We start from the raw sequence: 21671 nt of genomic DNA, 5'->3' as shown, positions 1-21671 counted from the left end.
ATGCTTTTCTACCTGCCCAGGACTCTACCACCCTCTCTTGCAGAAAGTGACCTTGAATTCCATTGCCAAGTAAAACAGTCATGCAGAAAAGAGCACTAAAAGTCATCGGAAAGGACACATTCCACTGCATTGGAGCAGAAGCAGAACAGTCACACCAGCAGTTACCACCTCTCCACAGAAGAGCAGTAAACCACAGCCTAGGGACAGCCAGACTAAAATCACAAGCACTCATTTGACCGCTTCCAACAGCAGCCAATCAAGACAGCAGGAACCCTGGAGTGGAATTTCTGATCCAAGTTAAATTTCTCTGTCTGACAAAAACCTTCCGGTATAACAACAGGCAAGTCCCCTTTCCACACTCTACCTGAATCCCTCTGTAAAACAGGCACTGTTCTTGCTTGCCTGTTCAAGTTACAGAGCAGTCCTAGCAGGGATTATTTTTAGCATGCAAGCACGAAACCCCAGCTGAGCCAGACTCTGATCTCAGCTGGGCTTTCTCATTGGCTTCGGAATATAAAAAGTAAACAAAAAGCAAGGCTAAGCCCACACGACAGCATTTGATAACAGATGAACCATAATTTTGAGAAAACAGTGAGCTGCAGGTCCAAGCTGGAGCCAGGCAACAATCTGAGGGATTAAAGTGGATCACCAGTGCTTGCATTAATTCATCAGTGACCAGTGAGCTGCAGACAGACAGATTTCAAATCCATTTTAGATACTGCACTGTCACCCAGCGATGACGCAGGTGTTTAAGAGCACAAGGTGAAATAACTCCTAATTGCACTCCAGACATAACAGCAAGTGCTGGGATAGCAGGAAAGCACTGAAAGCTACATCGAAGAGTGGGAACTCTGCAGAGCTCTGCTTCACAGCATAAACAAGTGGCTCCTCCCAATCTTTTCAGAGAAATTGCAAGTGCAATACTCATAATACCTGCCGAGAACAGCTCCCCAGCTCCTTGTTTTGAGAAGCTAGCATTTGCTGCTATCAGAAGCACAGCACAAGGCTACAAAACTGCTAAAAGGCAGGGCTTCAGATTAGAGCTCCCTTACAGAGCGTGCTATCAGGAAGAAACAAGATGAAATGGAGAAGAGCTGAATGCATTGGGAACACATTTCCAAAAATAAAAAATAAAAACTAGTCATGATGAATCTAATTAAAACATCAGTAATCATCCCAAGATAAATCTTCAGGCTGCAGCTGAATTTCTGCCCCCAGTCTAAACACCCCAGTCAGGATGTTTAGAAGTGTCTCACGCTTGCAAAGCTGCGGAACCACTGTAGGAAGCAGAGAGCCAACATCAATTCGCCCAAAGAGTCCATGCTAGCTCTTCAAAGATTTCTGTATCCCAAAGACATAGGTACAACTCTCTGCTTGGCTTACCAGCCTTAGCATCAGTGATCTGTCTTCCTAGGACTATGAGTACTTGCATAAGCCATGGCAAGACAGCTTCCTTAAAGTACACTGAACTCAATCATTCCCCTTCTACAGCTGCAAAACTGTTTTATTACACCACCTAGAATCACAAACTTGTGCAGAAGGACGCATTTATGAGCCTCTCTTACCCAACCAGCTAGGTTCCGATCTGCACTTTTCCAATACCCAGATCCTGACAACTCCCTGAGTACAATTGCCACCTGTTTCACCCACCCCAAGGATGCTCTTATTTTAGTGTGCCCAATCTGCTGCAAGCACCGTACCAAGACTGCAGCCTGCTGCATCCAGCTATCCTGCTGCTAGCCTCTCCCGGGTTTGCACTGGGATCCAGATCCACTGCTCTGTGCCCATCCTAACAATTAGCTCTGCTCCACTAAAAACAGCCAAACAGACACCAGCAGCACCGAAGGAACTTGACTGTAGCACACCTTCCCTGTACCATCCCAACAGTCACTGCCACTTCTCTGTGAGCAGACACATGCTACTGCCTTCCAAGGACATGAATCACTTTACTCCATCACTGAGCACACAGCCGAACTCCTCAGGATCTATGCTTCTGTTGGGAGGATAAGAAACATCTGCTCCTCCCCAAGATGGAAGAGAAAAAGCTAGACCCCAAACTTACAACACTGAGAAAGGAGTACTGTGTCCTGTAACATCCCACGCAGCCCGGTGGCTGCATGCCAGTAGAAACATTCTCCCTGGGAGGGCAGTTTCTCAGGGCTATCTCCCATAACATAGGCCACAAGCACAGCACCAGGGCACAAGAAGATGCACCTCTTATCAGCCATGTTATAAGAATACATCCTTGACTCCAGGCTGAAGAGCTGCTACTGAGAGAACCCCTTGCCTGTTTCAGTCAAGGCAAGCTGGATCAATGGAGAGCTCTTGGAAGAAATACTGCTGAAAGGGATTGCAGAAAACCAACCTAAGCATTTGTGCTGCAGGCCAGTGGCACACTTACCTCCATCTGCCTTCATCAACAACTCGCAATTAGAGCTGTTTCCTAACACTTAGGAAACTCATCTAAACATTTGTTTTCCCTCTGATCTTGTTCGAATCCTAGAACAGTTTGGGTTAGAAGGGACCTTAAGGATCATACAGTTCCAACCCCCCTGCCTTTGGCAGGGACACCTTCCACTTGATCATGTTGCTTAAAGCCCCATCCAACCTGGCCTTGAACAACTACAGGGATGGAGCAACTACGAGTTCTCTGGGCAACCTGTGCCAGTGTCTCACAACCCACACACTTAAAAATTTCTTCCTAATACTTAATCTAAATCTCCCCTCTTTCAGTTCAAAACCCTTCCCTCCCATCCTATCCCTGCACGCCCTGATAAAGAGCCCCTCCCCAGCTTTCCTGTAAGCAAGACAGAAGAACTGACATGGAACATGAAGAGCCATGCATCACAGCTGCCATCACACCCATGCCTGTTCTCTAAAGCCAATTTGCAATCCATAAACCAGAGCAACAAGCTTGTAAAGGTAAACATACTCTAGAGTCAACCAGCCTTTTAAATGTAGTTTCAGAAACGTTTCTAAAAGTTTATTTTCATATTGACTATAGTCTGCCTTGTCACACTGACTGGCCAGTGCCGACCTTTGTTCTGCTAAGGCTTTATTCAAGACTCTGCTACAATGGAAGCCAGGTCCAGTCACATTACATGGGTTAAAGAAAGATTTCTGTCCTTCCTTACAAGCAGACTGCTCATGTACAGCTAATATCTCTATCAACACACATCCAGCTGCCAGGTAAGATACTGGGTATGCAGCAGCCTTTCCAGGGCTTCATTACAACTCGGCCTGAGGGTAAGCGTGGTGCAATTCGCCACCAGCAACTGTCCCAGTCTGCCACCCACTGGCCTCCAGGAAATTCATCTATGACTGTGACTCGTATTTTCCAAGTCAACGCGTTCCAGACATGGAAGCTCACTGCAGTGCCATCTACTGGCATAGCTGAGACAATACAGCTTCCTTCAGAGCAACAGTGTTATTGGCAGATATTGCTTCATAGCTACCGTTTCTTGCAGTTACTGTAAATCAACTACATCAGTATAATCCCATAACTACATACAGTCTTTTGCATACTTTTAATCTGATCAGATTAGTATTTTAATACAAGTTAAATTCCGTCAAGAATTTAGAGCACAAACATCTCATGGAAAAGCTCTAAAAACACTTTAAAAAGCATGTCTCACTTAAAGCTTCAAATATCATCACTGGCAGTACCTGAAGACCGCCACAGTCTAGACTGCTGCTGGAGTAGGGACACAGTGTTGTCAGATCAGTATTAGTGTAGCTGCAGCCGTCCTCTGAGCAAAATAAGAAAAGCCTCTGAGCAAAATAAGAAAAGCCTTTGAAGCGAATTGAAGAAGTTCAGCATAAACGGAATCAAAGCTAAGCTTCTTCAGACTCAGCTGAAAGTTGGGTGTATAGGCTGCAAGTTCCTCACTACCGACTTTAATTCCCAAAGACCACTCAGCTACTGGCAGTGGTTTCATAAGGAAACCACTTATTGTTCTAGTATAGAACAATATCTTACTGTAAAAACAGAAAAAAAAAATGCATAAACAAGATGCTATTTCTCCTGTGCCACAGGCAATAGGTGCAAAAGGGCATGAAGCAAACATGACTTCCAAGAGCCACAGGAAACCAGAAACTCACCCTGGCACAGCTGACATAGCAGCAGAGTCTAGGATGAAGCAGCTAGAATTTAAGGCAAGAGGCACACTGTGCACATCTAGGAACAAGCCAAAGCTCTGTCAGCATTTTGTCACTGCTCACTGAGGGAGGGTTTGACTAAATGACCTTCATGGTGCCTTTCAACTCAGACCATTCTATGACTCTACAGACTGTTCAGCTTGGGACCACCAGGAGAAGTGGCTAGGAATCTACACGCTCGCTGTCACAGGTTGTCACAGGTGACAGTGATACTACCTACCAGCTCTCTTCATCTTAGAGTGAGTCCAGAGGAGGCCACAAACAGATCCATACCCTTTCTGTGCTGAGGACTCCAGAACTGAACACAGGACTCCGGGTGAGGTTCATGAGAGCAGAGCAGAGAGGGAGAAGTTGACAGGATTTCATGTCAACGATCATTCCAAGAACAAACATATTGAGCCAAATATTTATCTCTAGAGCTCCGAATGAAAATATCCAGGTGATGAGAAATTTGTGATAGGTCTGTGCCTGAAAACTCAGTCTATCATTTCACATCCCACACAAAATCTTGCCATACAACAACAGCTTCTGTATCAGACATTTTTATTCACTGTATTGCCCAAGTGTACAAATACTGAATGTAGTTATAGAAATCCAAAATATATTGTAGTAGAAATCTGTCTGGGAAGTGGAATGTTAAGATATTTACTTTATAAAATTACTACACTTGCATAAGTCACTCCCATTTGCAAGTTTTAAATATATTTGGGCTATGAAGAGACAGATTACTTTATGATCCTGCAAAAAAGGAGTCTTCAGAAAACATTTTCTGCTATATTAAGTCAGTCAACAGCAAATTGATTTCTTACATTTGACTCATTTTGAGTTATCAGCCAGCAGGATGTTAGCTACATCCAGACAATTAATACGCAATTCAGCTCTCATCTATACCAGGAAAGTCAATGTATCACTACCAACATATTTAAGTATTAGTCAAACAGAATCTCAGTGACAATATTTAAGCTAATGAAATCAAGCCAATAAGTTTCCCCTGGTCATTGAGTGCAATTGGTGGTTTTTTTCACATTTTCAGAATAAGGCGCCTTAGTTCTTCAATAAATCAATGCAGCTTTGCAGAAGAGAGACATTGTTCTGGAAAGGAAGAGAATTAGTTTCAAATAAGTACATCTGATAACTTAAATTCTGCCTTCCACAACGAAATAGCTTCCAAAACAGCAGGTCCCTCCCAGGATTTTGTACCCTGTGACAATGCTAAAGAGCTTATATTGCAAAGAAAAGCATTTAAACAGTAAAGCATCAAAACCAGATGAGAGTCTGCAATTGCCTCTTCCTATGAGCTGGTATCCATGACTTGGTTTGTGGGAAAGAGGGGCAAGGGATAGAGTAGTAGGTTTTAAAGTCTGCCAAACTATGCAGCACTGTCAAGCCTTTTAAGTCACACAAGTTCAGCAGTGAAGTAGCTACCTGCAGTGAAATCCAGGACTTTCAGGGAGCAGGAAATTAGACTTTTCTTCAAAAGAAGCTGAGGATGCAGTTACCTCTTCCCGCAGCTTCCTGCTTTGTTCTCTACACTAAATTAGCAGGCCCCATAACCTGCATACAGTTTTCCTGGCTCAAGTTGGCAGCACACAGTGTGGTCTCCACAGCCTACTTTAATCCTGCTCAAACTTTCTGCATGGGAGGGATAAGACCATCCACATTTCTTCTGGGTATGCGCTACACCTACAGATTTGCAGTTCTTCTCCTTCCCCTCTTCAGATTTCCGCTAAGGAGCCCAACTGTTCTGTTTTATAGTTTCTAGTTTTAAAGGGAACCCAGCAAATCCTCCAAGTCGCATACTACTCACTTCTCTCAAGCGGTGCCTGCTAAATTCCAAAAAGAACGCACCTTTGCATGTTTTATTTCCAGTTCTGCCATTTCAATTAGGTTTTTGCGGAATGCTGCTATTCTCTTCTGTTTGAAGCTCATCAATTCTGTAGGAAAGAAAGAACAAAGACAAGACAGATGTGCAAAGTGTGACTGAATGTTCAGTAATGCCCCTTATGTTTCCAGAGTTCTGTTGCATAGTTCTAGTTACAGCATTTGACCATAAAAGATTCAGGAGTTAAGTCTATGTTTCTAGCCAGAAGATGCATCCATCATGTGACACTGACATCTCAGTAAGGACACAGACAGCTTGTCTAAGACAAAGGCTCTGTAGGAAGAAAACTGGAATTAAATCAAAAGCAAGCCACCCAAGCTCTAGAGAACATTTAGAAAACAAGAACATTAAGGGAGCAGAGCGTGTATCATGAAAGCATGCTTCCTGTTCTATATTGTGGTTCTTACTGTAGATGCCTTTGCAGTGAAACTGAGGCTCTCTGCTGTACTGGGACAGAGCAAAAGCCTGTTTGCATAGTTTTAATGGAGATAACTGAAAGCCTGAATAGTTATCTTCAGGTGGAGGCCAAGAACAAGAGTTCAGTCTGGAAAGCAGAGACTAGGGGCTTATAATTAAAGCTGGTCTAGTAGCAACATTGCTCTGTTCCAATTAATCATTCTTAATGTTTAGCTGCATTAATTTTACAGGCATCTAGACTGCCCTAGGGATGTCCAGACTATTTGCTTTAGGAGAGTGTTCAGAAGCCTTTGGTAGCTGAAGGTCAGATGGAGACCTGGATCTCCCTTCAGCATAAACACAGCAAAGCCTGGTTTTACCTTGTTTTGCAGATTCTGAAATCTTTTCAAACTTCTGACAACATTCCTGCTGATGTGCCTCAGCCAGCCTGACATCCTTGCTCTTTAGCCTAGCTTTATCCAGAGCTTTGTTCGAGTTTTCATAGTTGATAAGTGCCTTTGTGCGTCTATGCAGAAGATCCTGAAAGCAGACAGGAAGAGCATATCAAAGCCTTAAGAGGACCACTTCCCAAACTGAGGTTACAACTACCCTTGAAGCAGGAGATTTCACTTTCAGCACCAGATTCTGCTGCTTCCAACAAGCTATTTATCCTGCTCTGCTCTCAACATAGCAACAGCCCCTCTTCACCACTGCAGTATCAAATATTCAGGACAGCCACTTGCACCTTAGTCAGGGAATTCTGAGAGCTATTGGAGGCATTGCTGCCTCCCTTGAAATAGCTTTATCCTATAAAGTGGGCCTCTCAACCCAGGAGTAATAGCGCTTTCTTAATTCCCACAGTCTACTTCCAGTAAGGGACATGCTATCGTTTATTTCTTCGGAGACTTGGCAGGTTGACTGAAGCACTATACAAACCTAGACACAAGAAGCAGTACAGCTCTCTGTGCCAATTCCTTTCTAATCTAGCCACAGTAGTTTCGATGTCTAAATAGCAGTGAACCACAGAGGGCGCCTGCAGTGAATGTTCCAGAGTATATGGCATTAGAGTTACAACACTAGATGAAGAGTCCCATCAGGTTACGCCTAGATACCATTTCTCAGCATTGTGACCCCCTTGCCAAAGCAAGTGTAAGTTAGACAAAAGCTGCTGGGCAAGGCTTTTACAGTCACATCCACTTAAACTCCTCTTGGAAGCCCAGACTCCAACAGCCTTCACACATTATCGTATATCCATGATAAAGTATTTAAGTCATTGGGATTCACATCAGGATTTTTCATCAGTCACCATTGGTTTTACTGACAAGTCATGAGTACCTAGCCAGGGAAAGGGTCAGAATGATGCTGCAGACTCAAATTCAATTTGCTCTCTCTTACTTACAGAAATCTATTGAGTTCTTCTTCTCTACATGCCAAAGAAACTTGTCAGAGGTCTTAAACAGCCCTTCTGTAAGTAGGCTAGACTGCAGCTATCCTATATTCTGTTGTGATTTAGCAGTGCCGGGTTTGTTAAGTAGAGACAGGTCTGTCTTCTTAAGGCACAAGGAATACCACAAGAGAGTCATGATGCCTGAAATAAAACTCAACGTCAAAAAAAAAACCAAAAAACAACCCATTCTCACCTTTGCAGCTTCTATATTGAGCATGTAGTATCTCAGCAGTTCAGAGAGCTTTAGATCTTCATCAGATGAAACTCTACTCTCTACTTTCTGCAGAAGAGATAAGATAGTTTGTGTGTAACAGGATACTGCAACATCCAGATTCAGAGATTCTTTTTCCCCTCCCAAAGCTTCTCTTACCCTGAGTTTCTCAAAGAGCTCAGCAACTTTCAACAAGTACCTACGGGAAAAATTGCAGAAATAAGTTTTAGATACTTCTAGTCTGATAAATGCCAGGATCTAATCCCAGGAAACTAAAAAGCTGAAGGCTGGAGTTTACTTCTCCATACAGACCCAGACAACCACTTGTGGTGGAAAAGAAACCCAGTCTAGGCAAAGACCTGTACAAAAGGTTCAGTGTAAGTTGTGCTGATTCCAGCCTAACAGACTAATGGTTGAGCAGCTAGGCACCATTTAAAGTAACACTGATCTCCAGATCAGAAAGGTCTTGCAGAGAATTACCCTGCTGTTGCTTTCCAAGAGGGATGAACAGCCTTGTTTCTTCAGCTATACACTTTGTTTTAACAAGGTCTTGGTAAACTGACAGCAAAGTTTAGGAAGGTGGAAAAATTCATCTCAGGTGACGAGGCTTCCATAGCTTTAAAAAACCCTACTATCTTCTGGACCTTCGAAGTTCCAGAAGATAATACAGGCTTAGCTAAGCTGTGGTTGTACTCAACAGCACATTAGAATACAGGCTCATAGCCCCTTTCTCCCATATTCTCAGGGACTTTGTGACCTGAACAAAAAAGGAGACTTCTGCTTAGAAGGAGCTTTGATGACCAGCACAATTCAGCTCCAGGGCACAATTGGCAGAAGATCAGATATTAAAGTGGGATCCAACTGGTAGTTTTAGGTCTGTCACACGAGGAAAGGAGGAAAGAGTTTCAATACCACTCATTGGAAATTAAAGAAACTCAAAACAGCTATTTCTCAATCTCTTGGATTTTACAGGAGGAACTTGATATTCCCAGACTCAGGATATGTTTATGAGCAGGTAGAATTGCTTACCTTTTGATAACTGTAGGTTCTTCTAGTGCCAGGCTATTCAAGCAAGCTGAAGTATAAATATAGTCATCTGCAACATCTGCAAGAACAAGACAAGGTTTTCAGGCTGAAACCAGCAAGACTGCGAGGTCTTTAGAAAGGTCTTTGAAAAGATTCACTTTTATGAGATCTTGTCATCTTATCTGCTTTTGCACATGCATCCTTGATTCTGCTGTAGTAGATTACAAGAAAAATCTTCTCTTGCTCAAAAAAGTCTTCTACTTCCTGAAAGAGAGTATGACCTGTTAAGTCAGCTCCATTACTGCAGAATACCAGCTCTTCCCTATTTAGTGAAGGGCTAAATAACCATAGCTACCTGAGCTTTATGCCAAATCTCTACTGAAGAACAGCATTCAAGACGAGACCCTGAGCCAAGGCTTTGGAAAGCTAAGCTGTTTGGCAAGTTTCTTCATAATGTGAAGACAGACTTGACACTCAACTATTCAACACTGCAGGTTGTCTGAAGCAACCAGTAAATTAGTATCAGAGGGCTACCAACTGCTGAAATTTTATTTCCCAGGCCTGCTGCAACGCTAGCTAAATAGCGAGCGGTTTACAAGCTTGCTTCACATCCACAGACAGTATACATACTGTGACATTTCAAGACATTGCGTTTAGGACAGCAAGTCTATTAGAAAGAGCTAACATGAGAACATGATAGAAAAGCTGAAGCTGGACCAACTACAGCAGTCTTTGGTATTTGATTTCATCTAATGCAAGCAGAAACCTATAAATCATGTTTGTACAGAGCTTCAAAGTAGACAAAAGCCACAAGCACATCTGCTGAAGGTGTAATTCCTCCCTCCCCACCAGTATTGGCTGTTTAGACAGTTCTTGTGCATCCACCAGAAGCTTTACATATACACTTAAATTTTTAAGCTGCCTATAGCTTCAATGCCTTATTTCTGTAGGAGTTGAAGTTAACACAGGCTACTCCACCCAACTTGGGAGAGCAGCAACAAGGAAGGTTAGCATTAGTAATAGCCTCACACACAGTGAGCCCGAGGCAGACAACTTCCCTGGAGCAGGAAGCAAGAAACCATCAAGATTAGGCTAAATAAGAGGTAAACCAGGCACCTTACCTTGACTCCAGAGAAGAGAACTTCATCAGCGCTCTTTACCACGCTTTTTAAAAAGCCACCAAACACCTCTTTTGTGTTTTTCCTCCGAACACTCAGCTGCAACAGAGAGACCAGGACAGCTTTAAAGTCAACCCAAGGTGGGGGGGAAAAAAAACCAAACTATTTTGACACTCAGTTTTGTAACTTCACTCATATCTAGCATACAACAGAGAAGCCCAATTTCCAAGCTCTCCGCAACACCCACATGACCCATACAAAGAAGGCTCATGTAGCCAATAGCTTGACTTGTTCAACTATTCTGTGCCACAGATTTTCCCCATTCCCAGACAAAACAGTTCAGTCCTTCCTTACTTATCTTGGATCAGAATCCACCACTCAATTAGTTGTAACAAAACAGATGCAGCACTACCTTTATTACACCTCCATTCTTCCATTTTAGAACTATGAAACACTGCACAGGTACATCTGGATCATAGTTTCCTAACCAACCTGACTAGGATTAAGAAACACCAAGATCAATAGCAGAAAGAGGTCTAAAGGTCAGGTTTTCCTCCTTTACTCATCTCACAAAAGCACTGGCAATACCTGCTGGCTGGCACTGCACATAGATTTACCTAACATCCTGACTGTACCTAGAAAAGGGACAGCACTCCGAATCCCTTGCATCACTGAAAGGGAAAAAAAAAAAAAAAAAAAGAGTCTTACATCCTGATCATACTCCAGGAAAACATGAAAATTGCGATCTTTGCTAAGCACAGGATGAGAAGCAACCCGCTGAAGGAAGATTTCATGTGACGATACAGTCTTCTTGAAGACAGCGAGGTATTCACTGAAAGGAAAGAACAGACTGAGATCCTCTTGTACTGCCTTCTTCTGAATACAAAGAACTGCTTTAAGTTTATCCAGTGAAAATACTCAACAGCATACTTCACTAACAGCCAGCTAGTGAGAAAGAAGCAGTTTTCAATCTCTTTAAGTAGGAAGTTTTCCATTTTGAGAGAAACTTCAGGGAATACCCCAGCTTCAGGATTTTAAAGATGATGCAGAAGTAAACACCCTTCCAAACAGTCACACTCAAGATCAGTCACCACCAATTAAGCTGCTCTCCCAAAAGGCTTCTCTACATCCTGCTTTTGGCAGCACACTCATTTTACTTACGCTTCTAGCTCTTGCTTCATTTTGGCAAACTCTTCTTTTGTCATAGACACTTCTCCTTCCCCTAACTTCTGCATCTTCTCTCTGGGACCGTCGAAGTCCGGCTTTGAAGGTGCTGGAGGTATCTAGCAAAAGAATTGGTTAGTGATAGATGCTACCAAATTAGGTTTTCCAAAATCACTTCTAGCCTTCTCTAGGAGGGCCTTTTGCCTAATCATGGCAAGCCAGCAAGGCTCTACACCCAGGAATTCTACAGGCATGTTTGGTCCCTGTATGTCTCTCCCAGATCTGTGCTAGCTCTGCCCCAGCAGTGAAACAAACTGAGAGGAACAGCCTTAGTAGTCCACTCCACAGCCAGCCATCTTCTGTGGCCCACAGGGCCTTCTAAAGAACCAGGATATAAAAGCAACTATACTTAGAGCGTTTCACTGTATTATCTATGTGCAGATAATAATTTCACCACAGAACAGGGAACTCACAGAGCATCAAGTCTTTTTTGCTGCTCCAAGCTATATGGAAAGCTAAGATAGAGCCATACCACTGAGGCTGTCTGGGAATTAAGACAAAAGGAAGCATAGGGAATACCCAGGTCATGAAATACTAACGTTGGTAAAGCCAACTTCACCCCCTTGCTAGTCTTCACTTTAAATCACCAGTTTTTCATTTAGAATTATGTGGTTTTTAGGAAGTACTTACAATGAGTCCTGCATACTCTTCGGTTTCAATGAGTGTGTCATGCAGCCACACAAAGTCTTCATGCTGCCTTGTAACAGAAAACTCAGGGCTCTGAAAAGCTGGCAGTGTAGTCTGGAAGAGAAGATATAGAAGCCCTACTGTTTTGTAAATTAGTGCTTTTAGAAACACTTCTGTCCGTTCCCAAAGGAAACTATTTTGCCTAGTAAGAGCCTCGCCTACTCCCTTTTAGCTGAGCTGCCACTTGTTTGACAGCCTTACTAGTAAGAAGGCTATTTTAAGAAAAGGCACTATTGTGAAACAGCATTAATGCAGTTTATTTTGTCAAGTTTCATAGTAGCTGGTTTCCCCACCCCTTCCCTCAGCCTTCTGGTGTAAAGTTAGGATTCCTCAGCAAAGTCAGCCTAGTGTATCAGCTACTTTGGCTCTAAATAGAGAGTGTCGAAGTCTCACGAAATCTGAAGTTTCTGTGTATATACATATGTACACACACACCCTCCAGCGACCTTTAAGTGGAAAAGCTTCATCTAATTAGATTTCCTTCATTACCAAGCCCATCTTTACAGGTATGTATATTGCAGATACAGAAAATACTTGCATTAACACTTATAAAGACCACTTTCTACCCCGTGATCTTACCTTAGTGTGCACAGTGAACTTCACTCTGTCCTTTTCACTCAGAGCATCAGGAATATCAATTTGGAGAGAAGGATCAACATTCAGGTCTACAGATACAGACCTTAGCTGCAATAGAATTCAGAGCATAAGCCATGTCAAGCATCAGGTAGGTTTAGTGAAGCTAGACTGATCATCAGCTGTCAACTAGAACCATACTGCACAAAAACACTGCCTTCAGGAACAGTGCTTATGGACGAGCACAACAGCCTTGACGTCACGTGTGCATCACTGACAAACCTTCTCTTCCAAACTCAGGAAAAGAAAAAGGCTTACTAGCTTAAAGTCTAAAGAACCAACAGTTAAGAGTTCACACTAGAGGTATTTGGGAAGTCTTCTGTCCAAAGAAGCATTCTCCTCCCAGTGCTTCTCCAGTTGGTTTACTTGGAGCACATTAAGACAAAGCCTTTTATGCCGCTTAGATGATACCAACAACCCTAGTAGTTCTCTTTTCATTATTCTGTGCCTCCACAATGTGGCAGAACAACTGCCCTCAAGGAAAAATGGGAAACAAAGTCTTTTTAGGCTCCCAACAAGTCTAAGTACCAACTGTTTTCCAGAAACAGGACCAAAACGCAACAACACTGTGGCACTGGTGTGTGCACCTGGTTAGTCTTATTTTCGGGACACCTGGCATCAGGTTATTCATTGCTGCTGGAATGCACATTCACTGTTATAGAATGCTCCAGTGAGGTGTTACAAGAACTAGCCTCAAGGGTATCTGAACTTTCCCTTATTGTTTGTAATTGCAAGCCTCTTCCTCTCCTATATCCAGGTCTTGTCTTATCCTTTCTAGACAGAGCTTTGCATGGCAACAATTTAATGTTATTTGTTTCCACTTAGAGCAGCTGGGAAGACGTTTCTGAGCATGGAGCATGCTGTGAGATGGGCTCTTTACAGGAGGCCTCAGAGCACACCAGGTTCAATAAAGACCAGACTCGCCTTCCCAGCGCTTCAGACAGCCGTTGAACGGAGCCAACATCTTCCTTCAGGGACTTATTTCTTCATCCCAACAGCTTACTCCCCAAACACAATTTCAACCGTACTTAAAACTTTTCTAGAGCAGTGAAATAACCCTCTCCGTTGAAGACGTTCTTGGTTACGCTCCAGTATCCTCACTGGATGTCCCTCACAAGGATAGCACTCTGACTCAGAGCAGACAAGGCCTTGAAATTCAGCATGTTGCCCTGTTCTGAGAAGCCAGGGAATTGCCTAGGCTTTATTTACAAGCAGTAAGATTCAGCACAGTCACCAGCTCATTTCTCCCTCTGGTTTACAATTTGAACTTCCTTTATCAAGCTGTACTTCACTGCTTATGGCCAACCACTGAAGACAAATGGCTTCATTTCCCTACAGGACCTCAGAAGCAAGCAAAAAAAATTAGGCATATCCAGCAGAAATTAGAATTAATGCATGCATCTAGTTCTTACATCATGTAAAAGTCAATTCCTTGGTAGCTATGGATTCTATGAGCTGCTAGACACTAGCAACAGCCAGCTTTAGCCATTCGTATTCCAGAAACATGCAGGAAACTTATCACACCACATTATGGTGGTTCCTGTGCTACAAAACCTGACTTCTAAGAGGTCCTCCCTTCAACACTGTAGCCTCACAAATCACTTCTCTTTTCTGCACAGGAGAGAAACTGCAAGAGAACAAGGTCACAATACAAGAAATTTGCTGAAGGGTAACCATCAGAGCCAGGTGGAATCTTGAGCTTATCCTTTACAAAGACAATTCCAAGTGCCATCCCAGGAAAGCAAGCATGAGAACTGGGCCACGACTGATGCTGTTTCACCATCCTGCAGCACAAGAGTGCACAGACCCCACCAACCAGGAACTTGCTCTGACCACTGGCTAAGCACAAGTTTCAGCCACAAAGCCAATAAGCGAACAGTGCCAGACAGCATCTGAGCAGCCCTGCACATCACAGACAGCTCTTACACTGCCTTAAGCTTCTGTAAAGCTGCATAAGAACTGCTGAGAGGTTGCCCTTTATCAGGTGAAGCTTCACTTCCAAAAGCTTTGGAGACTCCCTCCCACTAGCTTGGCCATCTGTGTACTCAAGCCTCAATCCAGCAGACAAGCCTCTCTGGCTGCCTGCGGAGGACCATGGCTGTCAGGGCAGCATACATTTCTGGCTATCCAGCCTGTCCCTGTCTGGATTCCCACTGCCACTGGTGGTTACTGCTACAACAGGCCCTGAAGCACCCTGGTCACTGTACCCTTGTCCTTCTAACCACACTAAAGACTGCTGCACACTAGCTGTTAGCCAGAGTTAGAAGGTACTTCAGCTGAGATAGTCATAAGGTTTAAAAAGAAGCATGGAAAGACCTTCTACACATCACATTGAGCTTCCCATTCTCACTTCTGTAGGACTGAAGGCTTTTACGTCACCCCGGGTGCTGCCTTCAGCAGGCAAGGACATTGAGCTTACAGTGTACCCTGGAACACAGTTCGCCATTCCAGCACTGCTCACATGCAGATGGACATGGTGGAACTTGTACAGGACGGCAGCTTCTCTCCAGCCACCTTATAGAACAGATTACATGCCCCTATGGGTGTGCAATCTGAGGACTTGCTAGGAAGCCTCAGACCAAACGGCACAAGATGCATGGTTCAGAGGTCATCAACACTGGTTTAGGCAGAGGCTGCCCTATTCAAGCACCAGTAGAAGGATAAACAGAAGGGCATCATTGGTTCCACTGGGAGCACAGCTGCCTGTCTGTTAACTAAAAAGGCAAGTCAGTCAGTGTTTCCCAGCCAGATAACACCAGCAGCCAAAGCAGAGAGATGCAGATGCCAGTGTTTTGCATCCTGCTTACTTATCTTTACTGTCCAAACAGGATCAGCAGTGCTAACAATATGAACTGCTGAGTCTGGAAAGTACGATAAGCCAAAGGAAACTGCTTCCTTTCAGCTAAACCAAGGAAAGGATTACACAAATCATCCAGTCCTTAATTTGTGAACTTTTAGAGTGTGTGAAGAAAGCAACCTGTGATTAGATCCTGTCTACACACCATGCTTGGTAGTTGCCTGCACAAGGGATGGGCATGTACGGACACAGGATGGTACTGCTCTGTTGGATTAAAGCAGTTCACATGTCTTGAAACTCCTGTATCTCTTTTACCTTAAACACCTGCTGCAACTGTACGTGATTCAGCCTATACTTAAAGGTCACTGCAAGCTCAAACATCAAGCGTACCACTGTCTGAAGACAGTATAGGGTTACCACCTCTATTCTTCAGGATTCTGGTCTTTAGGGAAGGACCGGGAGCCATGTGAAACAGAGGATTATAAAGTCACTGTTGTGCTGAAGTCCTACGAAGGTCACTGTGGGCTCCTAACTCTAGGCCAGAGACCTTTAGAATTGCACAATTACAGCAGCATGGCTCAGACTACAAAGAGAGCATTCACACTGCCTTCAGGAGGACAGAGAGCTTTGCTGCCCTTAAAGGAAGTGCTAGGGCAGCATTTCTCCAGTGAACTGGAAGCAAGAAGCCCCCCTCTTGTTATCACAGCTCTAAGAGTGCACCTAGAGCAGACATTCCTCATCAGCCCTTGGTTAACACAAGCATCTGCTCCAGCAGCAGTAACAGCTCATCATTCAGGATCTTCCATTTCACCATCCCTCCTACAAGCAGGAATGAAGACTAACTTGCTTATGGTCCCATGAAGGCTGTGCAGAGCAGAGGAATTACATTTTCACCTTCAGGGCCCAGGCTTGTTCTTTTATCACAGGAAGCACCCAGCCCAAGACCTTCCCAGGAAGCTAGTCCAGCTCAGCTCTCTAGCCTGCCATGCCCGGACATCATTGCTTCGTCCCCGCACTCAAAGTCGTGGGCAGGAAAACTGAAGCTTCACTATCCCAGCTACCAGAAACTGTCCCAAACATCCTCAGGGCAAGGATATAATCCAAGCTCAGCAGCTGGTGAAATATTATTCCTTACTTGCAGCACATGCCCACTGGAGCAGCACAGTCAGGAAGCAGCTGAGTTGGGATGCAAAATGAAACCCTCATCCAAACCCAGCAGCGTTGCTACTTTCACCTGTCATTTCCCCTTCTCAGAAAACAACTTAAAGGCTGCTGCGCTGCAGTGACTACAGCAACTGTTACAGCTGCTGTCATGCCCTCCAATTCTGTGCTCATGCCTCTTCAGTCACTTGGATTGGGATCCCTGGAGTTTCTTGAAGATCCAGCAGAAACTCTTCCCTGTTCAGTAACAATACTGCCCACAACTGTCTGACCTGGAAAGTAGAACAAGACAGCAAGCAGAGCCCTCCAGAGTAATACAGTCATCACATTGATTAATGTTTCTAGGTGTCATAATCAGAAGACTAAAAATATATATTACAGTACTAATTAGGAAAGTATGATAACCACCTGATCTGGAAGTCCAAGAGAAGATACATCAGAGATCATTACTGTGACCAATCCCAGGTAGACTTTTATAGCACTTGCTGAGAGATGTCAAAAAAAAAAACAAACAAAAAGATTTGGACTATTTAAGTACAACTCAATGATGACCATCAGCTACCCAGAAGCTTCAGCTTGACAGACAAAAGCTTCTGGTCAGGCCTCAACCAATGCAAACACATCTTCACAGTTGCAAGCACCCACTGGAAAGAAATGCCTTCGACTACTGCAGCCACTGAGTTCTGCTGCATGGTCTGAACTGCTTTTACAATTCTGCCTTTTAGCAACAGTTCTGGATGACTCTCTGTTACTTTTGCATCCTAACAAAAAAATCTGCCATTTCAGCAACTGCGTACAACATTCAATTGCCAGCAAAATAAGAATTTATTTGTTCTCTAAATTAGGTTAATCCAAGGGTTTTCCACACAGCTGGGCTCCCAGAAGGACCAAGGAGTCATTCCACATGGGCATCCCTTACTTTTTAAGAAGTGGTCTTTCTAATTAAGCCAGTTTAAGTGTTCTCCAGAGAGCATTAAAAGATCATGATATTTTCTGGCAGTTCATACAGAACCCTCAGTTCCAGAGGGCCTCATTTCAGCACCCAGGAGTTAATCAGCAGGCTTTCAGAGTACCTGGCCAGTAGATATAAGTGGCATTAGTTGCTGGAACTATGTTTCAGTCATATTCAGCACAAGTAGCTTAAGTTCCCTTTAATCAAGATACTAAAAATACATCTGGAAGAGCCCAGCACACATGCAGCAGTGAAGAGCCAGTACAGTAGACATGAAGCTTTGATTTCTGCAGCCTCCATGACAGACTTGCTGTTAGCTCTGACACTAAGCTAGAAAAGCCTTGAAGTAGTCAGAGTTACAAACATCCAGGAAAATCAAACCAGTCTTCTTGCACATAGTCTTCATATTGCTACTTATGCTACAGAAAATGCTTTCCCAAATCTGTGCCTTTGGACTGTAGAACTCCAGTGATGCAATGGTTTAATTATTTTGCTTGAAACAAAGATAAAGAGGAAAAACCAGCTCAATTTAACAGCACTGAAATGGCATTCCTCACCAAGTGCAGCACCTGCCAAGTGAGCAGAAGGCAGTCGCTACAGCCAGAGCACCTGTGGCCACTGGTTGTGAAATAAGCTGGCCTGATTACTCAGCTCTCCTGTCAGAGCTATCTCTGCATCACTCTGCAGGAAGCAAGCAGTTACACATCTTACAGAGGGCAAGCACCATGGGAAGGACACTATCAACATTCAAAGATCCCACATTCCCAGCAAAAGCCTTTCTTGCTCTACCTCACAGCACAAAGGACACCTCCACCCAACCCACCGCTCACTCAGATTGAGTGGTCAAGCAAGAGCCTTGGCAGCGCAGGTCAAACCCTCCCTGCCTGCAGAGCACAGCCTACAGCTAAGTGCTTTTAGCCTGAATGCCATCTGTAATGTGAAGCCTGCCCAGCTAAAGTGGAAATTGCAACAGAAATGAGCCCCTAAGTCACAGTCAGCATCTACAAAAATGTTTTGCTGACTTCCTGCAGTGAGGCCGGAGCTAGTGGTGAGGAGTCTCAGCAATACAGCCTCACCATGAGCTCTTCACCTCCCGTGGATCTGAAATGGTGTCATCAGCACAAACCACTGTTCCAGCTTTATGGAGGCTGTACATCCTTGACAGTGTATTATCCCTACTCAGTTGATTCCACCTTGCTAGCAGCTCATCTCCCTATGTGTTTTTGGGCCCAGCAGCATGCAAAAGCTGTTTTCGTGCAAAGCATAAGCAAGATCTAGCAGTTTATTTTTTCCAGAGCACGTCACAGTTGTCCAGTGGTGAGAACCACTGTTCAGGAATGATAACAGCAAGTCCCAGGGTTTGACAGACTACGTAGTCCTCCAGTGACTGTTCTGAGAAAGAGAGGCTACAATACTCTCAGTATTTTGATCCAGAACAGTTGAACTGCAGACTGGAGCCATCACAATACTACTGAGCCACTGACATTAAAAAATAGCAGGGGATTTGCACAAGCTTAGCTTGGCAGTCCCACTACTTGCCTTGCTTTCTGAAGTCCCTTTTCCTTCCCATGACAGATTATACCATCTTTCCCACTGCACTTCCAATAACCCTCATCCCACCCTCCCACCCTCCCTTCCTCTTCCTACAAATCCTGATCCTCTCTGGCTTCACCACCTCAGGGTCAGTTTTCAGTTTATACTTACCAAAGATTCCTACTCAAGGCTAACTGCTAACAAAGCTTTCCTTACAGGCATCAGCTTTATCTACTGGCCACACACCAATTCCATGTTGCTGTTTCCTTATGTAAACAGGAACAGACAAGATAGGAGTATTTCTATCCTCCTCCCTGCTGCTGGAATCCTAAAACATCCCTACAACCTGAGACAAGCTAGTTAATCTTTGGCCATTTAGCATTAGAGTTTAAGGCTACTCCACTCTCACCATGGGAATATTTTCCCCTCCTCCCAATATTCCCGTCTGCTAAGTGAGAAAGGGCACATAAACAATTAGTTACCAACTGCTGCAAGACAGCTAATTTTTTACCTTCCCCTCCACCTGCAGATTCCACAGGACTATAGAGACCTTCACTCCGTATTCTTAAACAACAGATAATTGAACACTAACAGTTTCACACACAGCAGAAAGGTTAAAGCACCAGCTAGTCCACAATTAAAAGCAAGTAACTAGAAAACACCCGTTCAATAAACTTTTTCCAGTTCTACAGGATTGTTTTAGAATATTTATATGCAAGAGAAACAGATTAAAGGAAGGAATCTAAAAAGAGTTATCCAAGCAGGTATATTTACAGCCCTCCGCTCAGCTAAAATACATCCTCCAAAAGGCTGGACAAGGAGTAATGGTTTTAAACTAAGGAAGAATGGATTTAGACTGGATATAAGGAAGACATTTTTACAATAAGGGTGTTGATACACTGGCACAGGTCACCCAGGGAGGCAATGGAGGCCCCATCCCTAGAAACATTTGACATCAGGTTGGAAGGGGCTCTGCACAACCTGATCTGGTTAAAGACGTCCCTGCTCCTACAGAGGGGGTGGACTGGATGACTTGTAAAGTTTCCTTCCAACCCAAAGCATTCTACAATTCTAAAAGGTTGGAGGAACCACAGACTGAAAAGACTTAGGCATCCTTAACAGCTTAAAACACAGGTTAAAACTTCCTGCAAGTGCTTAGTCACAGTGCAAAACTACATTCAGGTACAACAGTATGAAAACAAACAGGCAGCTCAGACAGTTACAGGACTGTCTTACCCTATGCAAGACAGCTATCAAACCAGGTAGACTAGGTAGACTGAGCCAGGGAGCTTGTCCTACAGGAGAAATAATCCCAAGCACCGTCTACATACACACATATTCATTCACAAAGTTCCTGTTTCAGCATTTGATTTGCATTTCCTCAGAGAAGTTGAGAGACTTAATATTAGACAACAACCCATGCTCCCTCAAAGACAAGACAGCCTCCTCAGCACTTCAAGCTTCGACACTGCTACAGAGAAAGCAAAACCAAGTCAGGTACCTATAAGACAGTGAAAGGAAAGAAGTGTCACAGCTGAAGTGACAGCTGACAGCCTAATGAACACAGGCCACACAGCCAGGAAGGCTGGTCCGGCACAGCAGGCAGCCAACCCGCTGAGGAAGAACGCATTTAAATGCACACGCAAAAGCACCTACGATGCCTCATCACTACCCTGAGCCGCAGGTCCTGAGGAGCAGGCTAGGCTCCCACAGGCCCCACATCCAGGCGCAGTTCCCGCACCCCCTAAGCCCCTGCCCCACAGCCAGGCACGGCTCCCGCACCCCCTAAGCCCCATATCCAGGCACAGCCCCTGCCCCACACGCCCCCCAACCCCCAGGCCCTGCTCCCCACCTACCCTCCCCACTGCTAGCCCTTCCTTTCTCCTCCTCCTCACCTCGTTTTTCCTTCGTTTTCCCCCTCTCCCTCCGCCAGGCTGCTCTTCCCTCAGGGCAGCGCCCCACACCCCCCACAGCGCCCTAATCCGGTGCTAAGAAACTAAACACCGATGATAAACACGCTAAAGCAGAGAATCCCGAGAGGGCGAAGAGTCCCCCCCCCTCACAGCTCTCACCTTGCCGTGCACGTCCTCCCGGAGCAGAGCCATCGCGCCCGGGCTCAGCACCTACAACTACCCAGCGCCCGCCCCGTCGCCTCCTCATAGAGCGCGGGGCGGAGCCGCCGGCGGCACACCCCCACCGTCCCGGCAGCCCCCGCATCTGAGGCCGCCGCCACCATTTTGGGAGAGGGCAGGGCCCTGCTTGCCCTTATTCAGAGCAGTCATGGAAGGGTTTGGCGTGAAAAGGACCTCGAAGCCCATCTAGTTCTAACTCCCTTGCCATGGGCAAGGACACCTTCTACCGGATCAGGTTGCTCAAAGCCTTATCCAGCCTGGCCTTGAACACTGCCAGGGTTGGGGCAGCCACAACTTCTCTTCAGCCTGGAGAA

The 21671-nt window shown here is 44.6% G+C and overlaps 1 protein-coding gene across 2 annotated transcripts; it reads right to left on the bottom strand.

Moving 5' to 3' along the window:
- Positions 1-4687: 4687 nt before the first annotated feature.
- SNX5 (sorting nexin 5) lies at positions 4688-21399 on the bottom strand. 2 transcript variants are annotated; one of them, XM_054063851.1, is made up of 13 exons: positions 21298-21399; positions 12729-12833; positions 12093-12203; positions 11400-11521; positions 10947-11070; positions 10242-10337; positions 9279-9384; positions 9124-9199; positions 8254-8293; positions 8077-8163; positions 6817-6976; positions 6007-6092; positions 4688-5250 (listed from the first exon to the last, which is right to left on the bottom strand). In XM_054063851.1, the coding sequence occupies exons 1-13, from the start codon at positions 21328-21330 to the stop codon at positions 5203-5205; spliced, it is 1194 nt and encodes a 397-aa protein (XP_053919826.1). In that variant the 5' UTR covers positions 21331-21399; the 3' UTR covers positions 4688-5202. The 2 variants fall into 2 exon arrangements, with proteins under 2 accessions (XP_053919826.1, XP_053919827.1); XM_054063852.1 differs by lacking the exon at positions 21298-21399 and having other exon boundaries at positions 12093-12226.
- Between the last annotated feature and the right edge of the window lie 272 nt (positions 21400-21671).

The sequence above is a fragment of the Cuculus canorus genome, chromosome 3, assembly GCF_017976375.1.
Source record: "Cuculus canorus isolate bCucCan1 chromosome 3, bCucCan1.pri, whole genome shotgun sequence".
Classification (NCBI taxonomy): Eukaryota; Metazoa; Chordata; class Aves; order Cuculiformes; family Cuculidae; genus Cuculus; species Cuculus canorus.
The sequence above is the reverse complement of the archived record's forward strand: the minus strand, read 5'-3'. Positions and strand labels throughout refer to the sequence as shown.